Source organism: Eurytemora carolleeae, unplaced genomic scaffold (genome assembly GCF_000591075.1).
Source record: "Eurytemora carolleeae unplaced genomic scaffold, Eaff_2.0 scaffold1, whole genome shotgun sequence".
Lineage (NCBI taxonomy): Eukaryota > Metazoa > Arthropoda > Copepoda > Calanoida > Temoridae > Eurytemora > Eurytemora carolleeae.
Window position 1 is genome coordinate 488,166 of NW_019396081.1, and position 17,256 is coordinate 505,421.

Below are 17,256 nucleotides of genomic sequence, written 5' to 3' on the forward strand. Positions count from 1 at the left end.
TGGATTCAATTTGAGATCTGATCGAGATTAAAGATTTATAAAGTGTGGCCCTCGAACTAGGACAAAGCTCGAGGGAGCAATGTATCGAACAAAAAGGGTAAAAAAAAATGTCTAATTTACTGGGGGAGGGGGTGGGGATATTTTTACTTTCTTTTATGGCACTAAAAAGCATCAAAAGTGGTTTTCTCTTAAAATATATTTAAGTCAAAAGATTGTTTTACAAATGATAGGTTCCGTAAAATGGAGGCATGGCTCAAATTTGGTCGGCTGCTGGGATTCTATCGGGTTTTAATGTTTTCAAATCGAGCAAGAGTAATAGGAACACAAACTTTATATAGATCCAGGCTGAAAACCCTAAATACAAAGTGAATTGAAACCTCACCCTGTATGTGGGAGCCCAAAGCAATCCCTAAACATGATGATTTGATTTGATTTGATTTGATTTGATTTGATTTATTTCAAACGGTTTTAGTTTTTCAAAATTGTTAACTGAAAGGACAAGGTATTAAAATGTCATGTTAAAGATAAAATTTCTCAAACGTAATGCTCTAAACCCTTCGACCAACAATTTTTCCCATGTTAATTTTAATTGGTTAAATCGGTCGGTAATTAGATTGAAAATGTACCAACTAAAAAGAACGATCCTTTTTCATAGGTTTAAACTTAGATATTAACACACAATTTTATCTAAAGGACGTGGATCGCCATGTCCAGGACATCAACAACAAGATCAAGAGTGCTCAGGAGAGAAACTTGAAAGGATACTTCATCGCCAAGTTGTATTATCAGGTACAGGTTTTCTGAGATTTTTCTCCGTGTGAAATATAACAAAAACGGTAACCCCAGTCCCCACAACCCATAGAAAAAGGCGTGGTTTTTCACACAAGGAAAGGTGTCCCAAAGTATATACTATATACTATATAATTACTAAAATTGATGAAGCTAATCTTTGTCGTTCTGTGCTTGGAAATTTTTAATGAACTCGGCAAAATGGTTTATTAAAATTCCCTCATTTCCTAACATGAAAGGTGAAAAGCTAAATCACGCAGCATTTCAGTTTAGTGGTGAAAATCTTGATGTTAGGTATTTTCCGAGGGCGACTTCACAAAGGTTAGGTTAAACCTTCTGAGAAGCTGCGTCGTAAGCTTCAATTATAGCTTTGATTGGGGGGGGGGGGGCTGCGGCTAGGACACACTGGAAGTTGTCGCTTGGGAAAATACCCTAAGGAGTTGCCACTTGGGGAAACGTCATTGGGAAAGCATCCAACATCAAAATCTGAATCGGTTTGTTTTGTTGAGGTTGGTGATTATGAATCTGCCCGGAAGTATTTGGCTGGATACCTGGCGGAGAGGGATTCTCAAAGCATGGCTCACAAGCTCAACGGTAAGTCTGTTTTTGCGTCAGTAGTAATTATTTTCTTTTACAAAAGAAGAAATTGGAATCCGAGGCTTATTTACTTATTTTAATAATTAAAAATCAGGGGGGAAAATATTTTTTTGAGAATACAGATAAGACTTAAAATAAGACTGAAATAGATCAACTAAAGTTGATGTAGTAATGTTGTCTGAGTTCTGTCACCCTCAGAGATGGCAGGAACCAATCAAATCTGAATAAGATGTAAATGGGAAAAATATATATTTTTATTTAGGTCAAATATTGACTGCTTTAAAGCAGACAGAGAAGGCAGTATCTGCCTATAAAACGTGCTATCAGCTTGATACATCTCAGAAGGATGTACTGCAGACCATCTGCGAGCTACTGGTGGAGCTACCTATAGATCCAGGTACCTAGATGTTTAAGCTTCTGTTTCTATCCTGCAATCTGCGGCAAGAAGGAAAGAGCCTTATTCACCGCACTGTTACATAGTTCATCGAAATTGATTAAAAAAATAAATGTTTGCAAGAACAATCCATTTACATAAACTTGTTGTTAAGGACGCACCCAGTACTGGATCGAGCAGGCGGAGAAAAGTTTGCCCCAGTCAGATATTCTCTTCAGGTTTGATTTTATTTTGATTTTTATTTTTTTATTTTTTTATTTGGATTGGGATTGGGATTGGGATTGGGATTGGGATTTGGATTGGGATTTGGATTGGGATTTGGGATTTGAGATTGATTTGATCTTTGGTGATTTTTAGAGATAATTTATTTTTACCAATTAATGATAAGTGATACGAATTAAACGGAGTAAAAACCAGCCTTTTGATTTCCAATTTTTTATAAATTTTTTTGAACGTCGAAAATCAATTCTCGTGTGTACATAACATCCCCCTTTTCAGCTATAAATTTCCGTTAACATAATTGAGAGTACAACTCATGTTTTGTCTAACGGTTCACAGAACTTATGTCTTCTAGGTTAAAAGAAGCGTTGATAGGTAAAACTGCTGGAGAGACTAGTGCAGAGTTTGAGCAAATGATTATTCAGGAGTTAGTCGAGAAACCCCAGGTAGTAAATCTATTCTTCGCTTTAGCTTCTCTCCTTTTTAAACTCTATAGTTTAAGGAACTGTCAACGTAATTTCAAGGGATCCATTCATAATGATAAGAAAGTATAAGATTATATATTATATCATATCTGTTCGGTTCCATAGTAGTAAAGCTATCGTGTAAGAATTCCCATTATTACACGGTTCAGGAGGAAAATTTTAATATTGTTCGCTTCCTTGCGTTTAAGAATGCTTATTCTTACACTGAAGGTGTAGAATTTTCATTCTTTAACGCTCAGACCGTGTAAGAAATGTGCCCATGGAACCTCACAAATATGATATAATAATAATCTTATGAGGATAAAAATGTAATAATGGAATTCTTAAACTCGATGAAATAATCTTGATGCATTCTTTAACGAAGGCCTGCGGCCTTCGTTAAAGAATGCATCAAGATTATTTCATCTCGTTTAAGAATTTCCATTATTACATTTTTTTCCTCATAAGATTATCATATTCTTTATCTTCTCTTTCAAAATTTATGTTTTTCAATTGTTGTTTCTCTATAAAGTGACTTTCACAATGCGCCTTTTCGCTTCAGAAACACTGGAGGAAATTTTCTCAGTTAATCCCATTTTTAGCTTTAAAACGACGATATACATATTATTAATTTGATGAAGGTTTCAAGGTTACCATTTGAATCGTAGGTGAAGATCATTGACACATCTCGTCCCATGTGTATATTAAACTTTGGTTTATTTTCTTTATCTTCTTGAATCAAATGATTTATTTATGTCCTGTTTGCGCTCCGAAAGGGAGGAAACTGTTTCCGTCACGAAACCCCCCCCCCCCCCCCCTGCTTTGATTTGAGGAAACTTTGGGTAAAGAATTCATCTAATTAAACTTTTTCACTCCTTTTTTGATATTTCCGGACACTATGAGGAAAAAAATCCGTATCCAAAGCACTGGTCCCTGCAGTGTTACTAACTGCTACTATGTATATTGTATAATGAAGATAGATAATTTAAAAATGAATCTTTGTTCTAGGATGTGAATCTTCGGATGCGTCTGATCAGATATTATCAGCGTGTTGGAAGGAAGGCCAAATTGTATTTATCTACATTTGATATGATCATAGATAGTTGAAATTGAGCAAAGCTTTTCTTTTTATGTCATTAGTATTCAGCAAAATTGATTTTTAATTTTGTTCTTAATAGTTGCTTAAATTCCAATCGATATTTTTCTTTACTGTGTGAAACCCAGATAATTGTGTTTCTTGTAAAATGTATATTTGTGTCTCCAGGATAAAGGAAGGATATGAACATGGAATCAAGGTGGAGGAGAAGCGTCCTTGGCCATCCAACCTGGCCTGGTATAAAACCATGCTGGAGATTACGGAAAACTATCAGGTGTGAGAAAATCAATTTTATATCCAGTGACTATTTTATTTAATAATGAGTTATTTAATTATAATTATAATTAAAAGAAAAAATGACCAATTAGAACTCGCGACGATTATGGTCCAGACTGAAAACCCAATATTTAGTGAGGACTTGAAACTTGGGATGTATAGTTTTTAAAACATATTTTTTGCGCGTTTTTGCTAAAATGGGGAAAATACCCTAATTTATAACCGGTTTATTATGTCCTTTTTTCATCTAAAATTAGTTCATAGATTTATTCACCCATGTCAGACTTCTTTTATAAAAAATAAATTAAATAATAATAAATTATGAACTGTATTAAATTAAGGTTGCATACAAGGGAAATGTTGGAAAGGATTTCTATGGAGAATATTTATCTATTCTTGACTCCTCCGTAACTCTGGAGACTAAGGAGGGTTCTCAATACACTAGGTATTCTATTCATCCTTATCAGATTTTTATTTTTATTTTTTGCCTTCCGTTATTCTTCACTTATTCTTTAAATTGGAATATTTATACTAACAGTTAACATTGTGTAAACACTCAGGGTTCAAATAAATAAGCAAAATGTGCGTAAATTTTACATTTAACTGAAAATTGGCACGGATTCTTACAAATAACATAAATAAAAAAGTAAAGAAATAGATAGATTCCAAAAAAGCTTTTACTCTAATGTACAAAAGATAGATAAAAATTAAATTTGATTTTTTTTTTAAAGAAGAAAACTAATTAAAAATGATGTTTAGGATTGCTGAGTTAGTTTCAAGGATGGATAAAATCTTGCTGGAGGCGTCTCAATCTCAGGTTGAGTTTTTATTTTGGTGTTGTGATATAGGGGTATATAAATAAAGTTAGGCTAGGAATGATTGCACAAAAAAATGTCGAGACTTCTTCGCTGACTTTTTGGAAAATGTATGAATTTTAAGTATCAAAACTCTAAACCAAAAAAATAACCTCCTAAAAACATTTTTAAAAACATTTACCAATGTTTGTAGGGACAAGCTTTTGGTAAATTAATTGCATAGAAATTGTAGGTCAAGGAGCTGTTGGACGCATCCCTAGCTGTATGATATGATATGATATGATATGATATGATATGATATGATATGATATGATATGATATGATATGATATGATATGATATGATAGATATGATATGATATGATATGATATGATATGATATGATATGATATGATATGATATGATATGATATGATATGATATGATATGATATGATATGAACCCCCCCCAGCAGGAATAGGGTTAACATTCTTTTTTAAAGAAATACTTGGGTTAAATGATTTGTTATCTTTATACACTTATTATTGAATATTTTCTTGTCTAGGTTCCAACCCAGAAAGGAATTCTAGAACACTTCCAGTCCCAGTTCTATCTGCACTCTGCTCGGCTTATATTCAGGAAACTAACAAAGGTTAATTATATTTTACCTCTCCAGGGGAAATTCGATTCGAATGAAAAAAAAAAGATTTCGACGCTGGAGCGCTACGCAATCTCTGCATGACATGATTTATCTTGATTTTATTTTATTTAATATCATACTTGTACATTTGACATTTGATACGATTTTGTTGCTGTTCTAATGGACAACGGAAAACCACGAAATCAAATACTTAAAAGATCCAGGTCGAACCCTGGAGTACAGGATGGAATTAAACCTGTCTTGTATGAAGGATACCTCAGGCAATTTCTGCATTATTTAATTTGTACTTGCTAGTAGATAAAGATCCGATGAGATGATTTTAATGTTCAATGTTCAATATCATTCTTGTATTTAACATTTGATTTATTGTTTGAATTTAATATAAGCCTCCCTGATAAGATGCAAAAAAAACATTCCCCCTCATTTGCGGAAGATCTATATAATTTTAATCTTTAGGATATTCACCCTGGAAGTATCAAAGAGAATCACCGAACCCTGGGATGTGCTCTGCTCGCAGCGTTCAGTCAGAAACCCGCTAAGGTAGAAAATTGTTAATTTAACAATTTGTGAAGAATCACTCGCCTTTTTCTTTTCTTAATGCTTAAAAATTTGTTGAACCTGATAGTTCAAACTATGGATTCTGATAGATCAAACAATTCAAACTATTAAGGTTTACATCATCAGTTTGTAAAGGTTAAGAGATTGTATAAATTTATTTTATTAATTACAAAAAATCAATTTTAATATTTATTTAGGAAGTCCAGTCTCCACGTTGGGCTCACCTTGTCCAAGATGAAGTTGTCCGCCGTAGTATTGCTGGACACTGTATTCTGTCCTTAGCTGCCAGGTATATAATTCATGGACACATTTTATTAGGAGGGAGCATAAACCCTTATTTCACCGAAAAAGGGTCGTTTATACATATGTATATACATTGACAAAGTTTAATTTCAATTATAGTAGAAATTCCGTGGCAAACTTTTATTTCCTACTGGTAAACTTGATTACATCAAGAGTGAATTTGAAACAAAACTCATTAATATAAATGAACTTCTTATTCGGGATGAATATAAAGTCTGGATCTACAAACATTATTTCATTCCTTCTATTCGATTTCTGCTCACTGTTCATACAATATCACAAAGCCATCTGAAGAAACTAGATACATTCACTGATAAATTTGTGAACAAATGGAATGGATTACCAGCCTGTACATATCAACGATGACACGCAAGCATACACTAGAATTAGAATACTGGTTGATGAACAGTTAACTCTGCAGAAAAAGTGTTTCAACAAGCCATATTAGAGAACTATGGTCAAGCAGAAATGCCTGAGTGGGATGACCAAGCTTTCAAACATCAATGCTATAAAAAAATGAAAACAACTGTCAGTGAAAAAGTATCTTTTGAAAATTTATAAGAAGGTACAATTTTGCACCAGGCGCCGCAAATCACACTTTTTTTTTGACTCACCCTTTATATTGACAAAGTTATCACACTGTTCAACAGTTGGATGCAAAATCCAGGGTGTCTATATGGACGTCTGGTTATATGCAGATGATATTCTGCTTTCTCCTAGCAAAACAGGTCTTCAGAGAATAGTGAAAATTTGTGTAAATTTTGCGAAAGCCACTAAACTGAAATTTCGTACAAATATTCGAATAGAAAGATGTACAACTAAATGCCTTATTTTTTCATAAGAAAGTGTTAACTATACTGAAATAACCCGCATTTTACCATTTGTCACCAACTTAAAACATTTAGGAAATGTTCTGTAAGGTGACAATTCAATGACCATAGATTGCAATAAAAAACGAGTTATTTTCATTTCAAAAATTTATTCCCTGAACCAAGAATTCTATTTTATTAATTCAGATGTTATTTTGAAATTTTTTTTATGGATCTATATATTCAAAATGTTTAAACAAAAACTACACCATTTATATATGTATGTATGTCATTGTGTGTGAATAAATCTTAATAATATAATAATAACCAAAATAACTATGTATGGAAACTTAGAACCACTTTGCATTTGCGGATAGGTATCAATTTTGGATTTGTGTTTGTTTTAATGTAGTCGCCAAAATAATCTGGTAAAATGGTGTGTTCTCTTAGTAAAATTTCATTTTATTGAGCATAACGCACAAAACATAATACTCTCTGGGACAACTTAACCGTTTTGCAAACACAACTTCGTAAGCAGTGTGGTAGGATGCATGTGAACTTAAACACATGTATTGTACATTCGTATCTCGGGAATAAAGAGATTTGGATAAAATTGCGCCGACTTCTGTGATAAAAATACGGTGCCGTTTTCTCTGTATAACAGCATATTGAAAGCGCATAGATAATCTTTGGATTTAAGTGTTGTTTGTCCTTTGTAAAGCAAAAATGTTTGATCTTAACATAAAGATATTTTAACAGGTTCGGCGGATTAGAAAACTACAGAGAGAGGTTGGCAAGTAGTTCCGGGATTAACTCCAAGATTTCCGGACTCATCTTTGTATCTCTGGAGAGACGGATGCACACGGATACAGAAAACAGTTTTCTACTCTCCTCACAGGTAACCCTAGGAACTATTGGTTCTAAATTACTTATTGCTTTATCTTGTCTATTTTTTGTCAGTATTATCTTATCTTGATTGGTTTTTTATTATTTCGTGATATATATTTGTTTCTCTTGCCTTTTCCAGTTTTCATCATTATTGCGACTAGCAAAAAGATTAGACAATCAGTAAGTTATGTTAGACCTATTAATTATTAATTATGAGTGCCTTGATGTACACAGCCCAACATAGCTCAAAATTGGTCTACTGGAACCTTTAATTATGCCTGTTTAGTCTAAGTTTAGAGATTCAGGTTGAACCCTTAAAAACTTTATTTAACTGTTATTTTTGTATGAATTCGGGGGAAATAAAGAAATAAAAAAATTGTTGCCTATTAATGTCCAATTTTTCATAATTTTTTTTCCCCAAAGCACCCAAAAATCCCCCCCCCCCCCTGAGAAGAACTAAAATTTCTTTGTTTAGTTTCCTGTGGATATTCTGACTGCTGAGTTTCCTTCGACGGGCAGTTTAAAGGAGTTAGATATTGCCGCAGCACAGGTTAGCCCTAAATCACATAACTACCCTAGTCATGAGGGCGGGGGGGGGAGTGGGGGACTACAAAAATATGTTTAGAATGAAAGTGCGTGACTTCATAACAAATTAAGATATGACCATTGACCACCTCCAATTTAGCTCAAAATGTACTTCGACGTTGTTTTTAAAAATGCTCCTTTTAAAGTCAAATCTAATATAGAGATGATCATTATTTAAAAAATAGAGCTCTTCGCTCACCTTTATATTACTTTGCTTGTCTGTTTGTATCCAATAAACTTATAAACGGCTAAACCGATCGGGCCCTAATTTTTTTTGCTGTTTAGTTTGAACTACTGCCGTTTGAACTATTGACTTTTTGAACTATTGCATGTGGTACCACGTGTAGTAGTAGTTCAAACGACTAATAGTTTAAACGATAACATTTCGTGCGCATTTAAACTATTTTTTTGCTCATTTGAACTCTTATTGTTCATTTGAACTATTAAAAAATAATTAAAATGAGCATGAGGCCAAAATATTTCATTATGAAAATGCCTAAGGACCAAAGTAACATTACCGCTAACTACCCTAAAGCCTAGTATATATAGGGATGTTAACGTTTTTTTTTTTTTTGAAAAAAGGTCGTTTCGTTATGAAAACGACGACGAAAAATCGAAAACGATCGTTTTAAAAAAATGAAAACGTTAAAAACGATCGTTTTGTGAAACTCGTCTCGTTAACAATCGTTAACGACGAACCTTCATTAACGACGATGCTTCGTTAACGACGACCCTTCGTCAACAATCATTGACGAAGAGAGGAAACCGACCTGAAGGGTATCTGTACTTATCATCGAGTAGTTTTTAAGAAAATATCAAGAAGTTTTAGCTCCCCCACAACTGTTTAACTTCATGTAAGAAGACATTCAATAAAGTTGCATGTAATTTTTTTTCAATATAATGATCGTTTTTCTAAAGTGATAGTTTTTTAAAAACAATCGATTAAAAAACAGTCGTTATTCGTTTTCTAAAAGTTCAAAACCAGTGGGTCGTTTTTAAAATCGATCGTTTTTTAAAACGTTTTAAAAACGAAACAAAAAAACGATAGTTTTCAAAAACGATTAACAACTATATATATATATATTTGTATGATATGTATATACATTTATGTCAGCTTTAGCTGGCCAAACGGCTGGACCGAATTGGCAATTTTTGCAATTTTTTTAGGGAACCCTTGAGTACCGCGGGTGTAACAGACAAAAAAATAGAAAATTTGTATAATAAAAAAAATCAAAATTTGATTTCTAAAAAATCCACGGGCAACGCCAGGCACTTCAGCTTGTAAGAATAAAAAATCAGGATGCCTAACAAGAATTTGAAAACTCCTTTAAATTGTTTAGGCATGTTTGAGTGATCTTAACTCCTTGATCTGGATCCTTCTCCGATACTATACACCAGGTATATATTCTTATTTTTGGTAAATATAATGCTGATTTAATACCAAGATATGACAATATAAGGGTTATAACTCGATGAAATAAATATTTAAATTTCATCATTCTATTGGTTTCTTCTATAGACCATTATCCTATGTTATAATAAATATGTTCATTCTGTCTTCCTTGAATTGATAACCTAAAACCTTTTTTTAATATTCAATTGAAAAGTTAGTCAACTATTTTTTCATTAATTTATTTCGTCTAGGCAAGGTTCTGGATATTGGTTTTCCTTTACCAACCATTGATGGACTTCCTGAAGTTCCATCTCCTCCGTATTATGGAATATCTCTCCTTGATGCTCATTGCTTCCTTTACGCTGCAGCTTACACTGCAGGTAATACTAGAATATATTTCCTATACCAGTCCCGGGACAGAATTTAATGATTGGAAGAAAGGTCGCTTATCTACTTACTGCTAGATCCAGTTGCCTATCGCCCTCAGAAGAGAACAGAACTCTCGTATAGCGGTCCCGGCTTTACAGTTTGATGGAGCGCTGCGTTTAGTTGCGCATCTTGTATCCTACAGGGGAAGCAAGGAATGTACATAGAATAAAACAAGACATAATGTGTAACTGAAAAAAGGAGTCTAATCCCTGACGGGTATACAACTACAAGCCATGTACAACTATACTGTTTTTTTACTCAACCAGCTGTGAGGACTTGACTGCTGCGGAAGATTGCTTTCAATAGGCTTTAGAGCTTACAACTCCCCATTTTGCAGAAGGGGTGTAGTTATGGATTTCCAGCCCCCAAGAAAATATTAGGAAATTGTTTTTATGTATTCAAGAATAAACAATTCTCTATAGAGTTCAGATAGTTCATTTTAAAACAGGGTTCAGAAAAAAGCAAGATCCTTTAAAAATAGTTATTGTAAAGTGGCGAACTACGAGGACATCCTAACCAAAAAAAAAATATTTTTATTTTCAAAAAAATTAGCCAAATATGATTGAAAGATGTGCGGACAATAAAAAAATGAAGAAAAAGAAATATAGAAATCTCGAAATATATTCCATCTTATATCATATAAATATTTTAACTATTGTACATAATTAATTAAAATAAATTATTAAAGTTATAACTTACTGCTGGATCAACACCTGAATTTAAATAAGCAAACAGGGGCATCGTAATGAGATTAGGATAAGATTTAGAAATTAGTTGAGATAGTACCTTTTCCGGGTTGTCGGATGAGTCACAACTGACGAGTCAGAATTAGTATCCGCATGGATCAGCCTGATAGAGTTAGCGGGGTTCTGTACAACAGGGTTACTAGGGTTACTGCCCGGAGCACGTACAAACCGACCTGTAGTAGTAGCAAATTATAAATTGGTTAATTGTGTAAGGCACTGTAAGTGAAAAAATTCCAACACAGGAGTAGTTATAATTCAAGTATTATTTATGGTCCGGAGTAAAAATAAGAATTACCTATTTCACTCTGTAGCTGGGATCTGAGATTAGGAGCATCAGTGTGAATGCCGGAAAGATTATCTGAATCTGTCTCACTGAAGCGCTCAGGTTGTAAAAACCCTGTAAAATATAAAGGTAGAAATTGTTAAATATGTCAATGATTGGGCATAGTTATATCAGCATTAGATAAACAAGTTAAAATAGTAGTAGTTAAAAGTGTTTTAATCAACTAAAGTGGTTGTAAAGTGGTTGAAGAACTAGAGGTGAAGATTGCCCAGGGCTCCAGACATGGCAATTCGCTTGGTCCTGGGGAGTTTACAATAAAGTTCAAAGGCCCTGCTGGACCATCTGCCGGCAGCTTGAATATCTTTGTCTGGGAACCCCATGGTGGCCAGGATTGAAGGGATCCCAGCTCTGAAGGAGTGTCCGGGGACGGAGCATACAGAAAAGTCGATGTAATCCTTGAGCCAAACCCGTAGCTTTGAATTAAAGTTGTAAGGTGTTAGAGATTTCCCAGAGCTCAGTCTGAAAGCTGGTAATCTAGGAGAACCAACTCTGGTATTAGACCATTTGGAGTAAGCCCGGACAGGGCATAGGTCACTGTTAGTGGGATAGATGTCAATGACCACAGATTTGTTTTTAGAGCACTTAGAGTGCTTGAGTGTGACCTCCAGTAACTTGACAGGTACGTTGTCAATATAGGTGACATTGACTCCAATGTCTCCGCAGAGCAGTGTATAGCTAGGGTCAAAAGACACGGGACTCTTGGTAAGTAGTTCACCAATACGAAAGGAGCCATGGAAAGCAAGGGTACAGATGAGCCAAAGGAGCCTCTTGTCGTGATAAGGTAGGTTATCGATATTAATCTGTGACTTCAGGATTCTGAGAATGGTGGGTGTGACAGGGATTCGAGTGGGTTTGACAACAGGGTAAATGAAGTCTACATTCTTCTTTCCTGTGAGGATTTGATTAATGAGATCCGACCTGATGTTTGGGACGGGTAAACCTTTGGTTATGTGTAACTGGCGAAGGCCAGATAGATAAGAACTAATCGTAGCGACGCTAAGATTCCTGCTATTTAACCAGCAAACAAAGGTCACAATGTGATGTTCAGTAAGAGGGAAGGTGATCCTTTTATCTTTGAAACAGAGATTTAGCATTCTAGATGCAGTTCTATAAGAAGACCAAGTCTGTTTGGTCAAAGAATGGTTGGCGAGCAAGCTTAAGGAATCTGCCACGGTGGGGTCTAGATTAAGTTGAGCAAATGACGAGGGAGAGAATAGGCCAGAGGGGCCGTATTTGGTAGAGCCAGGGTGTTCGTCTGGTGTAAAGGGCAGGATAATAGGAACTGAAAGAGTAATAGGTTAGAAGGATGAACGTACAAAAAAAAAAAATTACAAACAGATTTAATGAGATCAACTTTGCCAGTAGAATAAAAAAGGACAAGAATAACCACACTGTAAAAACTGTTGTATCCATCTGGACAAAAACCTGAGTGAGCTGTATATCCATCAGGGATAGGAGAAATCTGTGTTAGAAATTATGCAGCTGAGATCAGGAATACTGAATGATTAAGAATCTAATTAGGATAAGCCTGTGAAATTTATCCGTCCGTAATAGAGTAAGAAGCAAAAGATATCCACCTGGGATATCAGGCATGTATGAGTCGAATATCCGCCTGGGACATGAAAACTGAGTAAGCAGGTTCTCCACCTGGGATATAAATCTGTGAGAATCAATTATCCACCTGGGATATGAAGACTGTGTAAGCAGATTATGCCTGGGATATAAACCTGTGAGAATCAATTATCCACCTGGGATATAAAAAACCAAGCGAGAGTTAATTATCCACCTGGGATATGAAAAAAAACTGTGAGAATCAATTATCCACCTGGGATATAAAAAACTATGCGAGAGTTAACTATCCACCTGGGATATCAAAAAAAAAACTGTGTTAGCAAATTATCCATCTGGGGTATACAACCTGTGAGAATTATATATGCTACTAGGGATATGTAAAACTGTGTTAGCAGATTATCCACCTGGGATATAAATCAGTGACTGTCCTTATCCACCTGGGATTTAGATCAGTGAGTGTCATTATCCACCTGGGATATAAATCGGTGCATGTCATTATCCACCTGGGATATGAAAAAACTGTGTCAGCAAATTATCCACCAGGGATAAGAAAATTTAGTAACTAGGGTAAGACTGTGAATTTGGTAGGATTGAATCAAAGCAGCACAAGGAAAATAATTGGTAAATAAGGGTAAGTAATAAATAACGAGTAGTAGGTAAGGAAGAACCATTAGGTAAGGTTCAAGTAACGAATAGTAAAGATTAAACTGAGAAAGTAAGCAATAAACAATACCCAATGTCAGGTAAATTGTAAATGGACTTATTATTGAAGTAAAAAGTAAATAAACTGAGTTTAAAAGTAATTATTACTTAAGTAAATTGTAAATAAACTGAGTTAGGAAGTAAAAGTAAATAAACTGAGTTTAAAGGTAATTATTAACTGAGAAAGGCAAACAACAAATAAGCTTAAATATGAGAAAAAAGCAAGAAGCTGAAAATAAAGTAAAATTCGACAGGGTAAGATAAACAAATAAATAAAACCCAACCTTGAGAAGGAAGGTCTGTAGGAGGTACAGCAGTGGCTTCTGGCCAGAGGAGTAACGGAAATCGAACTTGTAGAGCATTTGAACCTCTGTCCAAGAGAGAATCAATCCTTTGCTGTAAAGTTAGCAGGTTGGCCTTGACGTCAGGTTTGATAGCAGATCTGAATAGTTTGCTGAGGGCAATTCGAACTCTCAAACCAGAAGGGAAGCCTGGAGCCTCTTCCCAGTCAGCTCCAGGAAAAACGGCTGCAGCGAGGGGAAACCCCCAAGGTCGAGCAATCGGAGAGAGTAAGGAAGGGGGGGAAAGCGAGAACTCAGAGTCGTACAGTCGTAGACCCGGGAAGTAAGGGTCCAGGTAGAGAGGGTTCTGAGCTAGTAGGGTTTCGGAACAAGGGAACAAAAGAATAACCAGCTTGGCGTAAGAGTCTGAGGTTGGGTAACAGAAAGCCCGGAGGCAGAATTCGGAGAGGCCTGCTTGAGAAATAAGGGCTGCTGGGATGGCGGAGCTATCTTGGGTAAACTCATACTCGAGGTCTGCTGAGCTGACATAGGCTGAGCACAGGGAACCTGGAGGAAATCTGAATATAGTGAGATCAGCAATAGAGAGAACTAGCTGCGAAGGAGAAGTAGTGTTCCAGTAGGTGGCTGTATTAAACGATTTGTCAGACCAAAGGGAACCCAGAAGGTGGAAGGCAGCTGATGCTATCCTCAAATTGTCAGGGCTGAGGGAAACAGAAACGCAACCAATTATGCCGCCGTTCCAATTGATGTTGCTGAGAAGTACGGTGGGAAAATCTGCTACTGAGTTGACCGAAAGAGCTGCAAAATCTTCAGCCGAAAGGTCATCAGGGTTGTCAAAGGCAGAACTGCTAATGACGGTTCTATCAGAAGCACCAGCAGGCATAGCTGAAAAAGAAAAAGTTAGTTACACTCTAGGTAAATTAACTAAGGGCCAAGAATTTAAGTAGAATAGCTAATGATTAAGGAATTAAGGGCCAAGGTTTGGTTAGGAGGTGTTAAGGTTAATTACCGAAACTAAATTTTTAATTAAAACAAGCAATACAAGAAGTAAATAAAGAAATAATGAAAAACTGGAGGACTCAACAGTAGCTGAATCCTTGCACAAAGAATAAAAAGCTAATAAATAGGTAGCGAAAAAGGTTAACTAATAGTCTGTACTAAAGAAAATAAAGAAAAATTAAAAGAATAATAAATTGTCTAATGTTAGAAGCTATTAAATAATTTAAATTAATAATAGCAAGACTGTGTAAACTGGAATAGAATGAAATTAAGTAGATTATAAATCGAAAAAGAAGCTATTAAATAATTTAAATTAATAACTGACAAGAAAGAGTAAACTGAAATAGAATGAAATTAAGTAGATTAAAAAACGAAAAAGAAGCTATTAAATAATTTAAATTAATAACTAACAAGAATGTGTAAACTGAAATAGAGTGAAATTAAGTAGGTTAAAGAACGAAAAAGAAGCTATTAAATAATTTAAATTAATAAATGACAAGATTGTGTAAACTGAAATAGAAAGAAATTAAATAGAACAAAAAACGGAAAAAGAAGCTATTAAAATAATTTAAATTAATAACTAACAGGAATGTGTAAACTGAAATAGCATGAAATTAAATAGATTAAATCGAAAGGAAGCTATTAAATAATTTGAATAATAACTAACGAGATTGTGTGAACTGAAATAAAATTAAATTAAATAGATTAAAAGAAAAACCGAGAAAGAAGTTATTAAATAAACTGTAACTATCCTGTAAATAACTATTGGTTGTTTGAGCTGAGGAAGTAGAGAGAGGAATGATAAGAATCCAGGTAGAGATAGGGAGGTAGTGATGGAAGGAACATGTGGAGATGTGTACGCGTAACAGTACAGTACAGGGTATACACTGAACTGAGAGACTATCCCAGATGTCGTCTTCATTATGTTTAACTCACAGACGTGCCGTCTATAACCTAAACAATAATTTAAAGATTCATGAGAATTTGCAATGTTGATTTAGGATTTCAACCGACTGTAGAAAGTTCATCGACCTCTCTAATTCTTTAAATTCAGTCTCGACGTAGGGTTTACATAGTGCACATCACTTTCAGCTTCTAAATTACATCTTAACTTAATGAAAATAAAAAATTTTACTGAACAAATCCTTTCAGGGAAACACTCGTCATACATGTAACCCCTTATTTGTATTTCATAAATAAAAGGTAATGGGGGATGATGACATGACTAAAATTTTATTGTTTGGCTGGAAACTTGGCATTGGATTTAAATCCAAAGTCCTGGCTAAAATACCAGGAACCGAAAAGGAATTAAAACTTCAATCCGGATACTGTATCAAAAAGTTTTCCCTGTTATTCGTGATTTGAATCTTCTTCTTTAACCAGGGTCAGAAAGAGAGGGTCTTATCCTTTGAATATTTTTTCTTTGTTTTTGTATTGATTACTATTTAATCCTGCAGGTTACCAAGAGGAGAAGAATGAGGAACTCCTGGTTCCTCCCTACCTTGGAGCAAACCTAACCTCAGTGGACCAGGTAAACGCAATACGTATTTAAAAACCACTTCCCTTAAAATAACTTATTTTAAGAGTTATCAACTTTTCCAACCCAGAATTCGAGTGCGAATTACATGTATATGTACATCAAGGATGGATGGTGGAAACATGTTCTGAGCTCTGGGAGAGGAAATCTGGCCCCTCAGGATAAGAGAAGTCTCCAGTATGGTCTGGATGCCATAAGGTATAATTGTTATTAATTATCACATTATTCTTGTCAACTTTATTTTTTCTGTTGAATAAATAGTTCCATGATCGATGCACACAAACATCCTTTAAACTTGTAAGTTGAAAACAAAGCATTCTAAAGAATATATCTTTCCTATATTTGGTATGAGACAAATCTCGACTATTTTATTATTTGTCTCTTTATGTGAAGAAAAAAAAATAATTGTAAATGCATGCAGATTGAGATTCTTGCATTTCATTTATATAAAGATTATTTCGTCTGTATCTCTTACTCTAGAAAAAGTTTAAGCGATATTCTTTTGGATATATTCAGGGTGGCCAAAATGTACGGATTGTACGGATTGATTTTTTTTTAACCCTAAAATTGTACGGATTGTACGGATTGCACGGATTGTACGGATTTGTTTTCAAATTGTACGGATTGTACGGATTTTATCCTGGAAAATACACCGTTTTTTTTAAATTTTCACTCATTTCAGCAAATTTTTCATGAAAATAAAAAAAAATTCTCGTCAAAATGAAGTTAGTTTAACTTATTTTCTGCATTCTAAATAATATTAGATTGATTAATGTTTCAATTGACAATCAAAATTCATTCAT

The 17,256-nt window shown here is 34.6% G+C and overlaps 2 protein-coding genes across 5 annotated transcripts in view; one reads left to right on the top strand and one right to left on the bottom strand.

Annotated features, from left to right (window-relative positions):
• The first annotated feature begins 5 nt into the window (after window positions 1–5).
• Window positions 6–17,256, top strand: part of LOC111717028 (E3 SUMO-protein ligase RanBP2) — a 30,391-nt gene continuing 13,140 nt past the window's right edge. For all 4 annotated transcript variants that reach the window (XM_023492553.1, XM_023492545.1, XM_023492567.1 and 1 more), the window contains exons 1-19: window positions 6–97; window positions 694–789; window positions 1,299–1,383; window positions 1,649–1,783; window positions 1,935–1,998; window positions 2,355–2,445; window positions 3,472–3,521; window positions 3,728–3,833; window positions 4,177–4,280; window positions 4,595–4,652; window positions 5,192–5,278; window positions 5,744–5,827; window positions 6,043–6,134; window positions 7,717–7,855; window positions 8,321–8,395; window positions 9,771–9,828; window positions 10,075–10,203; window positions 16,374–16,447; window positions 16,560–16,651. In XM_023492553.1, the coding sequence (XP_023348321.1) occupies window positions 80–97; window positions 694–789; window positions 1,299–1,383; window positions 1,649–1,783; window positions 1,935–1,998; window positions 2,355–2,445; window positions 3,472–3,521; window positions 3,728–3,833; window positions 4,177–4,280; window positions 4,595–4,652; window positions 5,192–5,278; window positions 5,744–5,827; window positions 6,043–6,134; window positions 7,717–7,855; window positions 8,321–8,395; window positions 9,771–9,828; window positions 10,075–10,203; window positions 16,374–16,447; window positions 16,560–16,651 (1,637 nt within the window). In that variant the 5' untranslated portion in view covers window positions 6–79. The remainder of the gene's footprint in view (window positions 98–693; window positions 790–1,298; window positions 1,384–1,648; window positions 1,784–1,934; window positions 1,999–2,354; window positions 2,446–3,471; window positions 3,522–3,727; window positions 3,834–4,176; window positions 4,281–4,594; window positions 4,653–5,191; window positions 5,279–5,743; window positions 5,828–6,042; window positions 6,135–7,716; window positions 7,856–8,320; window positions 8,396–9,770; window positions 9,829–10,074; window positions 10,204–16,373; window positions 16,448–16,559; window positions 16,652–17,256) is intronic.
• Window positions 11,008–15,853, bottom strand: LOC111717087 (uncharacterized). The gene is made up of 4 exons (XM_023492607.1): window positions 15,676–15,853; window positions 13,900–14,808; window positions 11,294–11,395; window positions 11,008–11,171 (listed from the first exon to the last, which is right to left on the bottom strand). The coding sequence occupies exons 1-4, from the start codon at window positions 15,836–15,838 to the stop codon at window positions 11,023–11,025; spliced, it is 1,323 nt and encodes a 440-aa protein (XP_023348375.1). The 5' UTR covers window positions 15,839–15,853; the 3' UTR covers window positions 11,008–11,022.

Coding starts and splice junctions, on each gene's coding strand:
- LOC111717087 (XM_023492607.1), bottom strand. CDS start 15,838: ATGAAGACGACATCTGGGATAGTCTCTCAGTTCAGTGTATACCCTGTA. Junction 11,396..13,899: donor TACAGACCTTCCTTCTCAAG/GTTGGGTTTTAT, acceptor TATATTTTACAG/GGTTTTTACAACCTGAGCGC. Junction 11,172..11,293: donor CCAGCTACAGAGTGAAATAG/GTAATTCTTATT, acceptor CTACTACTACAG/GTCGGTTTGTACGTGCTCCG.